Genomic DNA, 18,880 nt, shown 5'->3' on the forward strand with positions numbered 1-18,880 from the left:
AAACCAGCATTATATGAAATGCTGAAAGGTATTCTTTAAGAAGAGGAAGAAGAAAAAGGAACTCTTACCATTTACCACAGCATGGATGGAACTGGAGAGCATTATGCTAAGTGAAATAAGCCAGTCAGAGAAGGATAAACACCACATGATCTCACTCATTTGTGGAATATAATGAACAACATAAACTGATGAACAAGGACTGATCCAGAGACAGAGAGGCATTGACTGAACTGTCAGGCCTTGGAGGAAGGTAGGGGAGGGTGGGGGTAAGGGGGAGAGATCAACCAAAGGACTTATGTGCAAGCATATAGGCCTAACCAATGGACACAGACAAAGGGGGGGTTGAGGGCATGAGTGGGGGGCGGGGGGGTAGGGGGTAACGGGATAAGGACACATATGTAATATCTTAATCAATAAAATATATATATGTAAAGAAGTTAGACAACTCAATAGCAAAAAAAAAAAATTAAATGGGCAGCCCTGACCAGTGTTGCTCAGTGATAAGGGCATTGGCCCAGGCACCGGAGGGTCATTGGTTTGATTCCTGGTCAAGGGCACATACCAGCATTGCAGGTTCGATCCCAGACCTGGTCAGGGCATGTGTGGGAGGCAGCCAATCAATGTGTTTTTCTCACATGGTGCTTCTCTCTTCTTTCCCTCTCCCTTCCTCCCACTCTTTTAAAAAGCAATGAAAAAAATACCTTCTGGTGAGGATTAATAACAAAACAAGAAAATAATGGGCAGAGGATCTGAATAGACATTTTTCAAAAAAATACATACAAATGGTCAACAGGTATATGAAAAGATCCTCAACATCACTAATGATAAGGGAAATGCAAATCAAAACCCTAATGAGATATCACCTCACACTTTTTAGAATGGCTGTTACCGAAAAGAGACAAGTGTTGGTAAGGATGCGGAAAAAAGGAAATCCTTTTGTACTGTTGATAGGACTGCAAATTGGTGCAGCCACTATGGATAACAGTATGGAGGTTCCTCAAAACTTTAAAAATACAACTACCTGATGATCCAGCAATCCCCTCTGGGTATATATCTAAAGGAAACAAAATCACTGTCTTGAAAAGATAACTTCACCCCTACATTCACTGCAATATTATTTACAATAGCCAAGACATGGAAACAGCCTGATTATCCATTGATAGATGATTGGATAAAGAAAATGTGATATATCTATGTCTATAAGTACATAGATATACACACACACTATGGAGTATTATTCAGACATAAAAAGGAAACCCTGCCATTTGTGACAACATGGATGGACCTTGAAGTCATTATACTATGAAATAAGTCAGAGAAAGACAAATGCCATTTGATCTCTTATATGAGGAATCTAAAGAAGCTGAGCTCACAGATACAGTGAAAAGATTAGTGGTTGCCAGAGGTGGGGGGGGGCGCTAAAGGTGGGGAAAATTGGTGAAGATGGTCAGAAGGTACAAACTTCAGTTATAAGATAATTAAGTCCTGGGGATGTAATGCACAGCATAGTGACTGTAGTTAACAATGCTATATTGTATATTTGATAGTTGCTAAGGGAATAAATCTTAAATTTTCTCATCAGAAGAAAAACAGGTTTTCTAACTATGTGAGGCAATTAGCTAGACTTATTGTGGTGATCATTTTATAGTGTGTACCTATATGAAATCATTATGTTGTTCACGTTGAACTAATACAAGTTTATATATCAGTTATATCTTGTGCCACGCCAGCACGGCCAAGGGTAAACCTGAGGGAGGGCGGTGAAGGATTTAGAAAAAACAGACAAAGAGAATATAGCTGGGGCTGGGTGGATCTTCCATTCCTGGATAAGGATAGAGAAAGATCCCTCCTGTAAGCTGAGGCTTTATTTTATAGTCAGAGACAAAAAAGGTTGTGGTCAACATAGTTACAATGTTCTTGTGGGTTTCACTTGTTTTGGCAGCACTTGCTGCACCTCCCACAGCCCGTCAGCTACCCAGGAAAGATCTAGGGAGGGTCATAAGGTCAAGCTTAATTATGCTAAGAGGGCTGTGCCCTCCAAGCTGGGACTTGTTTGTGGCTCTGCCACAGGTCAATACAAGGCTTAACCCTATAGCCCAGTGGTTCTCAACCTTCCTAATGCCATGACCCTTTAATACAGTTCCTCATGTTGTGGTGACCCCCAACCATAAAATTATTTTCATTGCTACTTCATAGCTGTAATTTTGCTACTGTTATGAATTGTAATGTAAATATCTGATATGCAGGATGTATTTTCATTGTTACAAATTGAACATAATTAAAGCATAGTGATTAGTCACAAAAACAATATGTAATTATATATGTGTTTTCCGATGGTCTTAGGCGACCCCTGTGGAAGGGTCGTTTGACCCCCATAGGGGTCGAGACCCACAGGTTGAGAACCGCTGCTATAGCTGCTCCCTACAATATCTCAGTAAAACTGGGGGAAAATAGAAAGTAAAAATAAAGAAAAATGGAAAAAAGATGTTCTCTGCCCCTTTTTAGCCAGTTTTTAGCTAGTGACCTCTGGTTTACCCACCCTATAATATCCTGTTTTTATTATTGTAAGAGTTGTTTATGCCAAAACCGGTTTGGCTCAGTGGATAGAGCGTCGGCCTGCGGACTGAAAGGTCCCAGGTTCGATTCCGGTCAAGGGCATGTACCTGGGTTGCGGGCGTATCCCCAGTAGGAGATGTGCAGAAGGCAGCTGATCGATGTTTCTCTCTCATCGATGTTTCTAACTCTCTATCTCTCTCCCTTCCTCTCTGTAAAAAATCAATAAAATATATTTTAAAAAAATAAAGAAAGAAAGAAAAAAAGAGTTCTTTATATATTCTGTATACAAGTCCCTGATCAGATTTGCAAATATTTTCTCCCATTCTGTGGGAGAAATTTTCACTTTCTGGGTTGTATTCTTAGAAGCACCTGAATTTTTAATTGTAATGAGTCCAATTTATATGGTTTTTATTTTGTCACTTGAGCTTTTTGGTGAGGGAAGTAAGAGTTATAAGTAAAAGTTTTCTCATTTATAAGTAGAACTTCATTCCTATTATAAAAATACCCCATAAGCTTGTTGTAAAGTGATTTGTAATCAGTCAGTAAATTTAACAGTGGGGAAGTCACTTTTTGCTTAACTCTACTGATTCAGATATGTTTTATTTTGCCACTAGTTTGGAAATATTAAATACTAATAAATTAATCTACAAATTTGAATGTGATGACTTTAGTTCTTATGCTAATTACTATATGAAAAAACTTTCTAAAAGAAAAACTTCCCACATTTTTATATTTGTAACTTTCTATTATTCCTTATGCTTGTATAGAGCTTAAAAAAGAGCACTAATTTTTATGATATTTACAAATCATTTTGGATTTCCTATATTACTTTAGTTTTTATTATAAAATTAGAGGCCTGGTACATGAAATTTGTGCATGGGGGCGTGGTCCCTCAGCCTGGCCTGCACCCTCTCCAATCTAAGACTCCTCAGGGGATGTCCGACTGCCAGTTTAGGCCCAATCCCTGTCGGACATCCCTCTCACAACTGGCAGTCAGACACCCCTCTCCTAACCGGCAGTCAGACATCCCTCTCACAATCCGGGACCACTGGCTCCTAACCTCTCGCCTGCCTGCCTGAGCACCCCTAACCACCTCTGCCTGCCTGCCTGAGCACCTCTAACCACCTCTGCCTGCCTGCCTAATTGTCCCCTAACTGTTCCCCTGACAGCCTGATCACCCCCTAACTGCTCCCCTGACAGCCTGATTGCCCCTAACCACCTCTGCCTCAGCCCCCACCACCATGGCTTTGTCCGGAAGATGTCTGGTCTAATTAACATATTACTCTCTTATTGGTATAGATACATACTTATACTAAAAATAAATGCTATGTTAATTTGAAAAGGAAAGAAGTCCAAACACCCCAGTCATACTAGACAGTGGTATTACTGTTAACTATTTGTCAACCATCTTTCCAGAACATTTTGTATGTGCAAATATGTATACATAAATAAACATTCATGTAGTGTTTTTTCATACAAAATTTTTTAAATTGAGGGGGCAAGAGAATTCTAAAGATCTTTCATTTATTCATCACATTTTGGTCCTGCTATCTGATGAAACCATTTTGTGGTTTGCATGTATCAGAGAGCTTGCTTTCTGCCAATTGTGTAAGTTACATTGTCCTGAATTTTGATAGTGTAATGGATTTCTGAGTAGTCGTTCTGAATTTGAATTTATTTGTGGTGTTTAGGAATTGCTTTTGTCTGAAACAGAGACCCCTATTTTACCACCATATTTGCCTTCATCTCTGCCTCCCCCAGAAGAACTCTATGCTGTTCAAGTGAAGCACGTGGTCTCACCTAATGAGGTATGTAATTTAATTTACATGATTAGTTGTTAAAAACATAACATGCAATCTTGGTCTTAAACTCTAGGATTGTTCATGTTTCCATCTTACTGACTTTAAATAATTGAAACTTGGTGACCTCTAGTTTGCCCATCCTGTAATGTCCTGTTCAGACATTTGTTTACATTTAATAAGGCAAGTATTTCTTAAGCACTGGCTTGTTTTCCCAGTGTTGCCATAGTTATATTTATATCAAGTATTTAGATTTTTAAACTGGACCTATTTCCACCTATGAAATCTTAGACATCTCACTCCCCTGTCCTCTTCATTACATGAAGTCTAGACACTTTTCACACTGCTTTGTATTTTTCCATACCAGTGATCACCTTCTAATGCCCTCTCCACTTTCTTACTTTTCCATACTAGAATGTCACTCCACAAAGACAGGGATTTTTGTCTGTTTTGGTCACCAGTGTGTCCCCCAAACCTAGAATACTGCATGATAAATAGTAGGCACTCAATAAATATGAAAACGTCCTTGGCCAACAAAAAAGCAAGCAATGACAGTGCAGTAGTGCAGAGTCCCTTCAGCCAGTTTACACAGTAAACCTTTCCTTCAATGGCAAGGAAAGGATTTGCTCTATAGTTTATTCAGAGAGCATAGGGGTGTACAATTACTATTGGTTTTAATAATTTTTTTGGTATTATTTATTGCTGCATAACAGATTACCCCAAATTTAGGAGCTTAAAACAACACACAGGAGAGTCAGGAATCAAGAGCATCTTAATTCAGTACTCGCTCAGGATCTCTCAAGGTCACAAGATGTTGGGGTTAGGGAGGGCGTTGCAGGATTCACTCAAAAAAACTCACATGATGCTGCCTGGGGGACTCAGTACCTTGCCCTGTGGGCCTCTCCCTTGGCCTACGTGGCTGAAAACCTCCCTGAGAGAGCAGTCAAGGACAGCACCATCAAGACAGAGGTCTCATATCTTCTATAATCTGATCTTGGAAGTCACATACCCTCTGTCATGTCCTTTTGGTCACAAAGTTCAGCTCTGGTATGATGTGGGAGAGGAACTTTGCAAGGGATCACTGGGGCCACCTTTGGAGATTATCTACTGCAGTGATTTCATCTGTAGAAATGAATACTAAAAGAAGTTTTCTCCTTCCCTTCTCCCCACTTAGGTGTACATTTGCCTTGATTCTGTAGAAAATTGTAATCTCTGTAACCAGCATAGTGACACAGATGACAGTGGAGTCAGCTGGGAATCTGAGTCTGAAAGCCTCAATGAAGCTCTGCGGAGGTTCAATACTAATGTGGAGACCTTCCCACCTCTGACAGACTTCAGAACAGGTAGCCCACACTTTCTGAGTACAATGGGATTCTTAGTTTTGTTTGAATGGGCTGGTGAGGTTGGTGATTTCTAATGTTACCACACTCCCTGGATGTGCTGATCTCTGAATCAAGATGCTGTAGATGACCTTTCCCATTTTCTAAGTGACCTAAGAGGTTAATACTCCCTCGGGCACTTTCATTTTCCAGAACTTGAGCTCATTGGAATTGCACGAAGATGTTTTGTCTAAGCTTAAGGTTTTGCCACTAGCTCAAATTGTGAGAGTTGTTATTCAGACCCAAATGGCAGTCATTTTTATTGCAAGCCACCTAAACTGGTGATTTTAGAGTGGGGGCCTGGGAGCTCAGATTGTGTCCTGTCCTCTCAGAATATGTCAAACCCTGCTCTCTCTTTTAAAAAAACAAACAAAACAAAACATATTTTTATTAATTTCAGAGAGAGGAAGGGAAAGGGAGAGAGATAGAAACATCAATGATGAGAATCACTGATCAGCTGCCTCCTGCACGTCCTCCACTGGGGATCAAGCCCGCAATCCACGCATGTGCCCTGATGGGGAATTGAACTGTGACCTCCTGGTTCATAGGTCGACGTTCAACCACTGAGCCATGCCAGCTGGCTCTGCTCTATTTTTTTCTTTTTAACTTATTCTTACCCGTATTCATTAAGTATATGTGATTCTCCTGTGAAGAATAGTACACTGCTTACTTGTGTCAATGGTTCCTGAGTGCTGTGTGGCATCTCTGCATTTCTGTCCGTATGCGATACAGAGTTGTACTTACTCTGGGTGTTTTGTACATACAGAGGATATGCTAAAGCAAAGGAAGACATCTGCCTTCATCAGTTGTGACTCATATTTGACTGATAAACAGCCCTTGGAATTCCCTCTGCCTGCAATGTTCTTCCCCAGAATGTGAGTTAGGTCTCTGCCTAACTCACCCTCTATTGCAAGTCTTTCCTGACTGCCTGTATTGTGGCACTGCCCACCACCTTCCCTGCCCCATTATACTCCATGCCTTCTACTCTCCTTTGTTAAGTAGGGACTCCTAGTACTGCAGTGACCAGCAATTAGGGCACCTTGCACAAATATTTGTGGAATGAAAGAGTAAATTCATTATGATTTTTTTTTTCTTGTTGTAAACTCAGATTTAAAGTCTGGAAGAAACAGTTCTTCCTCATTGTTTTTATCTCAAGGGAAGTCACACAATCTGTGTGATGTGATGATTCATGGAGCTGTACACATGTTTGTACATTCTTCTGTAGGCCCTTTATTCTTTACTAGAGGCCCGGTGCACAAAAATTTGTGCACTCCAGGGGAAGGGGGGGTCCCTCAGCCTGGCCTGTGCCCTCTCGCAGTCTGGGACCCCTCGGGAGATAACACCCTGCTGGCTTAGGCCTGCTCCCGGGTGGCAGAGGGCAGGCCCAATCCCTAGGTGCAGCCCCTGGTCAGGTTCAGAGCAGGGCCGATTGGGGAGTTGGGGTGCCGCCCCCTGTCATGCACAGAGCAGGGTGGATTGGGAGGTTGCAATGCCACCCTCAGTCACGCTCAGGGTAGGGCCGATTGGGGGGTTGGGGCACCGGACCCAGTCACACTCAAGGCAGGGTCAATGGGGAGGTTGTGGCGCCACCCCCTGTCACGCACAGAGCAGGGCCAATCTGGGGGTTGGGGCACTGCCCCCTGTCACACACAGAGCAGAGCCCATCAGGGGGGTTGGGGCTCCTTACCCTGTCACGCACAGAGCAGGGTCGATCAGGGGGTTGGGGAGCTCCCCCCTGTCACGCACAGAGCAGGGCCCATCAGAGGGGTTGGGGAGCTCCCCCCTGTCACGCACAGAGCAGGGCCCATCAGGGGGTTGGGGAGCTCCCCCCTGTCACTCACAGAGTAGTGCCAATAGGGGAGTTGGGGCACCGCCCCGTCACCCACAGAGCAGGGTCGATCAGGGGGTTGGGGTGCCGCACCCTGTCACACACAGAGCCGCAGGGCAATTGGGGTTGGGGAGCTCCCCCGAATCAGGCACAGAGCAGGGCTGATCAGGAGGTTGGGGCACCTTCCCCTGTCACAAACAGAGCAGGGCAGATAGGGAGGTTGTGGCCCCGCCCCCTGTCACACACAGACCCATAGGGCGATCAGGGGGTTTGGGCACTGCCCCCTGTCACGCTGATTCCGGTGCCGGGAGGCCTCTCTGCTCCGCTGATCCAGGTGCTGGGAGGCATAATACCCTTTTACTATATAGGATAGAGGCCTGGTGCATGGGTGGGGCTGGCTGGTTTGCCCTGAAGGGTGTTCTGGATCAGGGTGGGGGTCCCCACTGGGGTGCCTGGCCAGCCTGGGTGAGGGGATGATGGCTGTTTGCAGGTGGTCACACACCCTTCAGGGTGGGGGTCCCCACTGGGGTGCTTGGCCAGTCTGGGTGAGGGGCTGAGGGCTGAAGCTCTTAACTGCTCCTTTTTTTCTTTTTTTTTAATTCTGGGCCAGCTTTAGCTCTGGCTCCAGCTCTTAGGCCTCTGCTGCTAAAAGCAGGTATCTGGTTTGTTTAGGTTCTATAATCGAAACAATGTATAACTCCAGCTCTGAGATCCTGGCTCGCTGAAAGCAGGTTTCTGGGGTTTTGTTTAGCTTCTATATTTGTTACAATGTTTCAAACTGCAGGCTCAGAGGCCGGCAAGGCAGGCGGGGAACGTTGGTTTCCTCCGTCACTGAATCAAGCAAGCCTCATGTTAGTTTCAAGCTGCTGGGCTGCCGGCCGCCATCTTGGCTGGCAGTTAATTTGCATATCTTGCTGATTAGCCAATGGGAATGGTAGCGGTCATATGCTAATTACCATGTTTCTCTTTTACTAGATAGGATTATGCACATATACCAGTTGATTTATAAGCAAGTGCCTATTAAAAATGTACATTTAAGTAAGGAATTTATGTTGAAGGAGTTGCTTTATAGATTTAAAATAGGACAACTAAGTAGGGTTTTTTCAGTGATTTTTGAGAAGTAACCTTAACAATATTTATGAAGCTGGAAATGTTAATGGTTGGAAGGGACTGTTGACCAAGATTCAGTCAGTTGTATACTATACAGACAGCTCTATAGATGAGATTCTTACTGTTCTATTGCTAACCTCTATATATTCAAATTATTTACAATTCTGATAAAAAATATTTAAAAAACCTCAACATTAGAGGCATTTAAATACCACCTGGCCCCAACTACTTCCCTCTGTGGAAATTTTGTGGAAGATCTATTTATATAAAAACCCTGGGTGTAACATCACAACCGAGGCTCGACCAACCAGAAGGAAGTCAGTCCTGCAGGGGTCGTCTTGGAAACGGCTACACCCTCCCCGAGCTGTTTCCCGCGAGGGCCATGAGGTTTTAAGCAGGAACCCGCCCTTGGAGCGTAGACACACTGAGTCCTGGGTGCTTTTAACCACAGCTGCGCCCTCCCCAAGCTGTTTCCAGTAAGGGCGAGGTTTGAGGCAAGGAACCGGCTTTCGGAACGTGGACTTACTGAATCCTGGGTCGCGTTGCCAATGGCTGCGCCCTCCCTGAGCTGTTTCCTGGGAGGGTGAGATTTGAGGCAGCAACTGGCCCTCGGAGCATGGAGGCATATCTTTATAAAGTTTTAGTACGTTATATTAGAGGCCGTGGTAGTACTGTTTTACCCACAGCGTCTACAGGATTGCTGCAAATTTACTTCTCGGTGGAAGCACCTTTCATTCCCAATATAAATTACCCATTCCACTAAGTGAAATTTCAATTTCTAGACTCGATATAAACAGTGAAGTTGCTACAACTATTAAAAAGGCCCAACTTCTCATTATTGATGAATGCACCATGGCATCCAGTCATGCTATAAATGCCATAGACAGATTACTAAGAGAAATTTGAATGTTGTATTTGGTGGGAAGGTTCTTCTTGGAGGGGATTTTCGACAAAGTCTCAGTATTGTACTGCATGCTATGCGACCAGCCATTGTACAAACAAGTTTAAAGTACTGCAGTGTTTGGGGATGTTTCAGAAAGTTGTCTCTTACAACACATATGAGATCAGAGGATTCTGCTTATAGTGAATGGTTAGTAAAACTTGGAGATGGTAAGCTTGATAGCAGTTTTCATTTAAGAATGGATATTATTGAAATCCCCTGTGAAATGATTTGTAATGGATCTATTATTGAAGCTACCTTTGGAAATACTATATATATAGATAATATTAAAAATATAGCCAAACGTGCAATTCTTTGTCCAAAAAATGAGCATGTTAAAAAAGTAAATGAAGAAATTTTGGATATACTTGATGGAGATTTTCACACATATTTGAATGATGATTCCATTGATTCCACAGATGATGCTGAAAAGGAAAATTTTCCCATCAAATTTCTTAATAGTATTACTCCTTTGGGAATGCCATGTCATAAATTAAAATTGAAAGTGGGTGCAATCATCATGCTATTGAGAAATCTTAGTAGTAAATGGGGTCTTTGTAATGGTACCAGATTTATTATCAAAAGATTACAACCTAACATTATCGAAACTGAAGTATTAACAGGGTCTGCAGAGGGAGTGGTTGTTCTGATTCCAAGAATAGATTGGCCTCATCTGACACTGGCCTCCCATTTAAATTGATTCAACAACAATTTCCCATGATGCCAGCATTTGTGATGACTATTAATAAATCACAAGGACAAACTCTAGACAGAGTAGGCATATTCCTACCTGAACCCGTTTTTGCACATGGTCAGTTATATGTTGCTTTCTCTCGAGTTCAAAGAGCATGTGATATTAAAGTTAAAGTTCTAAATACTTCAGCACAAGGGAAATTAATCAAGCACTCTGAAAGTGTTTTCACTCTTAATGTGGTATACAGGGAGATATTAGAATAACTTTAATCACTTTATCAGTCATTGTTTGCATCACTGTTTTTATATCATGTTTTTGTTGTTTTTATATCATGTTTTTGTTTTCATATCATGTTTTTGTTGTTTTTATATCATGCCTCTGTTGTTATATCCTTTTGTTACTGTTTATTAATTTATATATTATTTTCATATACATTTTACTAATTTCCTTTCATCTCTCACACTTCTATTATAGAGAAAGGGCAAATAGCAATATTAAAATATTTCTGCTAATTAATTCCCTTTTAATGTGCACGAATTTTGTGCACTGGGCTAGTAGTAATATGATAAAGAAAGGGAGGGCTGGAAGTAGAGCAAGATAGGTACCCAGTGTATTCTGTCTGCTGTGAAGCACATACTATTATAGTCATTGTTCCTCAACTTTACTCAGGCCTGGCATGCATTAGCACATTTTTTACTGAGCAAAGGTTTATACCAGGTACATGGTGGGAATGTGTGAGAACTAGTGGGGAAGCAGAGAAGGAACATGTAAACAAATCCACTATGAGAAGAACAGCTCATATTAAAGCTGTGGCCTGATGCTATTGGGTCAGAGAAACCATGCTAGAAGTTGGCTTTATGAAGTCATGTTGGAGTGATTTTTGAAAGAACAGATGTTTATCATAAAAAGAAGTGCATAATTCTGAAGCTGTGAGAGAAAGGTTTAGAAACATGGAGTTTAGGAGATTAAAAATGTCGACAGAGTAAGTGGATGCGGCACGGACACACTCCCAGGCACTAACTGGAATTATAACTAAACTACAGAAAAACTTGCTGAAAAAATCAACAGAAGACTTGCTGGAGAGAACCCTGATACCTGCATACCGAAAGTGGAGACCGCATAGAGACTCGTAGGAGGGGCAGAGGCATGAAAGGGCTGGCCAGCCACCCACAGACAGCAACTGAAGTTCCAAAGAAATATCTCAGTGGTGGGGGGTTGCCACTGAGAACTCTGGGATCTAATACCCAAGCTGGGCCCCCCAACAGAGAGCACCAGAACCCACATAACATCTGGCTGTGAAAAGCAGTGGAGTTGCTATCCGCCAGGGAGCAACAGCTGGAAATTCAGGCATTGTCTTAAAGGGCCAATGCACAAAATTCCCTGTAGAGACACCGACCTTTGTGCTCTAGGGAGGGCAGAGTGGACTGGAGCTGTATGAGCAGAAGCCAGGATGGGGACTCAGGGGTTAGAGCTCAGAAGGCAGACACCCCCAGTTTTCTGTGCTGAGTCATTCCCTCATGCAACAGAGGGCATCTTTCCCACATGTACATTTGCCTCACCTGGGAGGGGGCGAAGACAGTTGATCCACCTTATTGGAAAACACCTTGCCCTGAGGCCACTTAGACTAAAAATAACAATTAGCCTCCAGGCAGAAGGAACTGCCCCACCCTGTTGAAACAAAACTATCACCACACCTGAAGATAATTGCCTGGGGCCATTCAAGTCAGAATCCTATCAGTCTGTAGACAGAAGGGGTCTCCTGAGGCTGTGAGTCTTTGCCTGATACAGTTAGTCAGAATCAGCATTTGATGCTGTTCTGCACTAGAGATTGAGAGGCGTAGAGGAACTACTTAATACACAGTCACAAACCCAAACAGATAGCCAAAATAAGGAGACAAAGAAACAAACTCCAAATGAAAGAGCAAGAGAATTCTCCAGAAGAAGAGATAAGTGAAGCAGAGATAAGAAATTTATCTGAAACCGAGTTCAAAATAATGATGGTAAAGATGCTCAACAGCATGAGAAAATATATAATAACTATGAAAAAAGAACAGTTGGAAAAAAGAATGACGTCGCACAAATAAAGAACACATTGGAAGGAACCCACAGCAGATTAACAGAAGCTGAAAATCAGTGAATTAGAAAACAGGGTTGAAAAAAATCACTCAATCAGAGAACCAAAAAATAAAACACACACACACACACACCAATTTTAAAAAAGGAGGACAGCTTAAGGCAGCTGTGGGACATCATGAAACATAACAATTTTTGAATAGCAGGTGTGCCAGAGAGGCAGAAAGGGAGGAAGGGATAGAGAACGTGTTTGAAGAAATAATAGCAGAAAATTTCCCTAACCTGATAAAGGAAAAAGGTACACAAGTTCAGGAAGCACAGAGAATCCCATGGACCAAAGAGGTCCATGCCCAGACATATCATAATTAAATGCCAAAATTTCAGGACAAAGAGAGAATCTTAAAGGCAGCAAGAGAAAAGCAAACTGTTACCTACAAAGAACCTTCCATAAGGCTGACACCTGATTTCTCATCCGAAACTCTACAGGCTGGGACGGCCCCTGTGAGGCTGAGACGGCCCGTGGGAAGCCGAGAAAAATACCACATGATCTCACTCATTTATGGATAATAAGGACCATTATAAACTGATGAACAAAAATAGATACAAAGGCAGAGCAGCATTGAACAGACTGTCAAACTACGGTGGGAAGCCTGGGGAGGGTTGGGGGGGTAAGAGATTAACCAAAGGACTTGTATGCATGCATATAAGAATAACCAATGGACACAAGACACTGGGGGGTAGGGGAGGCTGGAGAATGTCAAGGGAGGGGGGAAGGAGACATGTGTAATACTCTTTGTAATACTTTAAGAAATAAAACAAAATTAAATATAAAAAATAATAAAAAAATAAAAACCACTCAACTGCTGCCAAAAAAAAAGCCACTTCATTCTAAAAAAAACCCAAAAAACCTGTGGTGCATTTTTATCATGGAATATTATGCAGCTGTAAAAAAGAAGTATCTCTTACTCTTTGAGACAGCATGGAGGGACCTGGAGAGTATGATGCTAAGTGAAATAGTCAGAGAAAGACAAGTATCACATGATCTCACTCATATGTGGAATCTAAGTAACAAAGTTAACTGATGAAAAGAGTGGATCCAGAGACATGGAAGCATGGAACAGTGTGTGGAATCTCAGAGGGGAGGTGGAGGAGGGTGGGTGGGTGGAAGGTAATCAACCAAAGACCTTGTATGCATATATGCATAACACATGAACACAGACAATAGGGTGCTGAAGGCCTGGGGCAGGGGCAGGCTGGCGGGGGTCAATGGGGGGAAAAGGGGGACATATGTAATACTTGTAACAATAAAGATTTAAAAAATAAATAAATAAATAAAGGCCTATCTCTGGCCAGGTGGTTCCTTTGGTTGTAGCATTGTCCCATACACCAAAAGGTTTCAGGTTCCATTCCCAGTCAGTGCACATACCTAGGTTGTGGGTTTTATAGAGAAGTTGGTAGAGGCACAAATTTGAAAGCAGGAATAGCAGAAACTGTCTTATTATCTTTTGCAGAAAATGATGGTCCAAATGAAACAGGATTTGGGGAATATAGAGGTGGGGACTGTGGAAAGGTGACATAAGCCCTGGGCAACAGCAGGACTAGGAACCATAAGCATGGGAGAATGCCTTTCTTCAAAGTTTATAAAGTCTAAACAGAAAAGAGCACAAGCCAACATACAGCTAATTGTTGAGTGTTTAATTCCGAATAATGGATATACGGTGATTGCATTTTCTTAGTACTTTACTGTGTTTTGAAAAAAAAAATTGACAAAATAAAGGGCAATGTGATTTTTCCCTTGTTCTGTCTTTCCAGAAATGCCTTGCCTTGCGGAATATGATGATGGCTTATGGTATAGAGCAAAGATTGTTTCCATTAAAGAATTTAATCCTCTAGCCATCCTGGTTCAATTTGTGGATTACGGATCAACTGAAAAGCTGACGATAAACAGGTTTTAAAAAGTCAACTTATTTGAATTAGGATTCTTAGTTTCCTTTTTTTCTTTGTTTTATTATTTTTGTTTTGTTTTAAATAATTATTGGGAAGATTTTGCCTCTTAAAGAAAATACCTTAAAGCTGTTCAGATACTGGGATTTTTTTTTAATTTTTTTGTTGTTGTGGTAAAATAAACTTATCATTTTAGCCATTTTAAAGTATACAATTAATTGTCATTAAGTACATTCACAGTGTTGTGCCACCATTACCACCATCCACTTCTCAGGACTTTTTCATAAATCCCAAACAAAATCTGTAGCCATTGAACAGTAACATTCCATTCCCATTCCCACAGCTCCTGGTATCGTATATTCTACCTCATACAAGTCTAATCATACGATATTTGTTTTTTAGTATCTTAGTTTACTTAGAGTAATGTTTTCAGAGTTCATCCAATTATTGCATGTATCAGAATTTCATTATTTTTGTGGGTAACATACCATTGTATGTATAGACCACATTTTGTTCATTTCATCTGTTGGATACTTGGTTGTTTTCATCTATTGGCTGTTGTGATTAATGCTGCACTGAACATTACAAGTAGCTGTTGGAGTTCCTGTTTTCAGTTATATAAATTGCTGGGCCATACAGTAATTCTGTTTGACTTTTTGATAAAATGATATAGCTGCCAAACTTCCATAACTGCTGTATCATTTTACATTCCCACTAGAAATGTATAAGGGTTCCAATTTCTCCACATCCTAGCCATTCCCTATTTTCTGGGGGGTTTGTTGTTGTTTGTAATATCTTTTTAAATTGTGGTAAAATACAGGTGTCACAAAATTTGCCATCTTAACCAATTTTAAATGTATACTTAAGTAGTATTAATCATACTTACATTGTGCAACCAATCTCCAGAAATGTTTTCATTTTGCAAAACTGAAACTCTGTAACCATTAAATAGAAATTCCCATCCCCCTTTACCCAGCCTCTGGCAACCACCATTCTCCTGCCTGTATGAATTTGACTATTGTAGATATCTAATATAAATATTGATTTTTGTGACTAGCATATTTCACTGAGCATAATGTTCTCAGGGTTCATCTAAGTTGAAGCATGTGTCAGAATTTTGTTCCTTTTCAATGCTAAATTGTATGTATAATACTACATTGTATGTATCCATTCATCCATCAGTGGTACTTAGGTTGATTCTACCTTTTGGTTATTGTGAATAATGCTGCTATAGGAGTACAGATAACTTTTAGGACTCTGCTTTCAGTTCTTTGGGGTATGTACCCAGAAGTGCAATTGCTAGGTCATATGCTCATTCTATTTTTAGTATTTGGAGAAACCACCAAACTGTTTTCCGTAACAGCTGTATCATTTAAAATTCCCACTGAGTGTCCCAAGGGTTCCAGTTTCTCTTCACATCCTCCCCAACACTTTTTTGTGTGATAGTTAGTGGTCATCCTAATGGGTGTGAGGTGGTATGGCATTAGTGGCTTTGATTTGCACTTCCCTAATGATTAGTGATGCTGAGAATCTTTTCGTGTGTGTTGGCCATTTATATATCTTCATTGAAGAAATGTCTATTTTTAAATATATGTTTACTCTCATTCTTTCTGTAAATTGCCTTTTTCACTGTTGTGCCCTTTGCAGGTTTTTTGGGTTTTGGTTTTTTTTCGTTAATCCTCACCCAAGGATATTTTTTCCATTGATCTTTAGAGTGGAAGGGAGGGACAAAGGAAGGGAAAGAAAGAGAGAAACATCGATGTAAGACACAGGAATTGTTTGCCTCCTGCATATGCCCTGACCAGTCTAGGATGAAACCTGCAACCCAGATATGTCCCCTTCACCAGGAATCGAACCTGCGACCCTCTGGTGCACGGGTTGACACTCTAACCACTTAGCAACACTGGCCAGGGCTCCTTTGCAGTTTTTAATTTGATGTAGTCCTTTTTTTCCCCTCATTGCCTGTGCTTTTAGTGTCATATCCAAGAAATCATTGCAAAATCCAACTTCCTGTTTTATAGTTTTAGCTATTAGAGAATTTTAATTGTAACATTCTAAACATTTTAAGAATTTCTTTTGTGACAGACTACGTCAGATTCCTCTTCACCTTATGCAGTACCCAGCCCGAGCCATAAAGGTTCTATTGGCAGGATTTAAACCTCCCTTAAAAGATTCAGGAAAGACAAGAATACCATATTGTCCCAAATGGAGCATGGAAGCTTTGTGGGCTATGATAGACTGTCTTCAAGGAAAACAACTTTATGCTTCTTCCATGGTAAATATCTGTCTTAATTTGCCAAAATCCTTTTCAAGCTATTTCTAGGGTCCCTATTAACTTTCTAAAGTGCTTTCTATCTGTTCAACTCTGGTTGCAAAAATGCTTTAATTAAGGTATATAAAGCTGTAAATACTATTGGATTAATTTTAAGACTTACTAAAATGTCTTAGTGATGTTATGACTAAGATAAAAGTGATCAAGTCTGTATAATCAAGGACCTGATGAGTCAATAAGGAAAACATGCAAACCACTAATTAATGAGGCAGAATGAAGTAAGTCCTATAAGATAAGCTAACTTTGGGGCGGGGGCAGTATAAGAAGCAGAAATAATGGGGATATGCTATTGAGCTCCTCCTTAGTAGGCACTCCAGTACTTACATTGAAAAAGTAGGTCAGGGAAGTGACATTCACACTGCATCCTAGCAGATGAGTAGGAAAGACCAGAGGGGGATTCTGATCAATCATAGAAAGGCTTGAATTTTACTAATATCATAACTATACTAATTTTGGATTATGTGATGCAGTAGAAGCTATATCAAAATAAAAAACTTAAGGTGGTGGTTGGTGTAAATGTGCTTTCTTCTTTAGAGGTCAGCATGTCATAAAGGGCAGCCCACAGGCAGGATCCAGCCTGCACGCATGTTTTATATAGTGCTGTCTTAAAACTGGAAAATTTTACCCCCCTCCCCCAAAAAAGTCTATACTTCTGACTTCTAAGTATTATAAAGTAAAGGAACCCTAGCTCTCCCTTCCGAATGGCAGTCAGAGGTGCAGCAACAACCCTTTTAGATGGAAGCATTCTCTTCAATTCATCCCAACCCTCACATTGTTGTTTCACCCAAACTTCTGATTTGAGGACCCAAGATTTTGGGATTCCTGATGTTTTGGTCGTGACAAGAATGAGGGTTTAATGAAACAGTGCTGTGAACTAGAACGTGTTTTTAAAAAAAAAAAAAAAAAAAACAACAACAAAAAAACAAACAAAAAAAACCTGTATGTATCCAGCTCCTATCTGTGTAGAATGGTGTAAATAGCTTGTACAGTTTCTCTCAAGAAACCCTTGAAAGAAACAGGGCAAGTAAGTATTCTTAGAGATACATATTTATTCACCTCTGTCAAAGTTAGGTCAGTTTCTACATAGAAATATAATGCTTAATGTGTAGAATGTAAATAAATTTTAACAAGAGTAGTAGGGTTTTTTAAGCCTGTTGGCTCAATCTAGGAAAAGTTTGTGGAGGAGTTTCATTTTAAATAAACGGGAAGGATGAAAAAAAAAATATGATTAGTAGGAAACCATTATATGCCTTTTAAAAGTACAGAGCATAAATCATAAATAAGCTTGAGAATGTCTTTTCCTCCCTGCCAGACGTAGGAGGGGAAAGGCAGCAAAGACATTATTGTGCTTTCTTGACAACTGCTTCTTAATTTTAGGCTCGGGCACCAGAACAAATAGTGACACTGTATGAAGATGAACAGTATCCAGTTCATATGTCATTAGTAGAAATGGGGCTCGCAGAGCGAGATGAATGATGTAAGTGTGACTTGTTTACCTGTATAGTTGGCATAAAGTAGGTGACTAGTATAGACAAAATTAAGGCTAAGTTGCCCATAAAGGCACCTTTAGACTTTTCTTGATTTCTCAAAGGAATGGCAACAGAGCTCAGTAAGAGCTTTGTCTTTATCCATTCACATAAAGTAACAAGTGATTCAGGAACTAGACTTGAACATTAACATTAAGCAAAGGTTTAAATAATACACATTTTGTTTTTCAGGTATACAGCCCAGGAGAACGTTTTCTGTTGTATGTAGACCATTTCAGGCTTGTTTTTCTTTACTTGTTCTGCAATAATGGTGGCTCCCTATTTTCCCCCTACCATGTTGAATTGTTATTGTTTGGAAAATAGTTAATAAATATTTGCTTTCAAAAATTTTGTATTCCTATAATTTTGAAATATTTTAGACCCATGGGGAAAAGACATTTTAGTTCCGTTTATAATTAATGTATATTAGAAAAGATATTATCAGTACAGTTGTAGGCACATGTAGTGCCCCTTCCCCATTCTCTTCCCTGTAGAGGTGAACACTACTATGAATTGGGTGTTTATCATTCTTATATAGATCTTTATAATTTTTTACTGTCTATGAATGCATCCCTAAACAAAGTGTTACTCTGTATATTTTTAAATGTGTGCAGTGCCACACAATTACCGTTACTTTCCTATTTTATTTCCGTTGTTTATCCGTATTGGTATATTTTATTCACTTTATTATGTCCATCT

At 40.6% G+C, this 18,880-nt stretch overlaps 1 protein-coding gene across 1 annotated transcript in view; it reads left to right on the plus strand.

Moving 5' to 3' along the window:
• RNF17 (ring finger protein 17) overlaps window positions 1-18,131 on the plus strand; it is a gene marked incomplete at both ends in the record, with an annotated part of 152,520 nt that extends 134,389 nt beyond the window's left edge. Inside the window, 5 exons of the mRNA XM_081083577.1 lie at window positions 4,248-4,364; window positions 5,530-5,698; window positions 14,192-14,327; window positions 16,409-16,598; window positions 18,033-18,131. Coding sequence (XP_080939703.1) covers window positions 4,248-4,364; window positions 5,530-5,698; window positions 14,192-14,327; window positions 16,409-16,598; window positions 18,033-18,131 — 711 coding nt within the window. The remainder of the gene's footprint in view (window positions 1-4,247; window positions 4,365-5,529; window positions 5,699-14,191; window positions 14,328-16,408; window positions 16,599-18,032) is intronic.
• Window positions 18,132-18,880: the final 749 nt, after the last annotated feature.

The sequence above is a fragment of the Myotis nattereri genome (assembly GCF_964212035.1).
Source record: "Myotis nattereri genome assembly, chromosome: 2".
NCBI classification, from domain to species: Eukaryota; Metazoa; Chordata; class Mammalia; order Chiroptera; family Vespertilionidae; genus Myotis; species Myotis nattereri.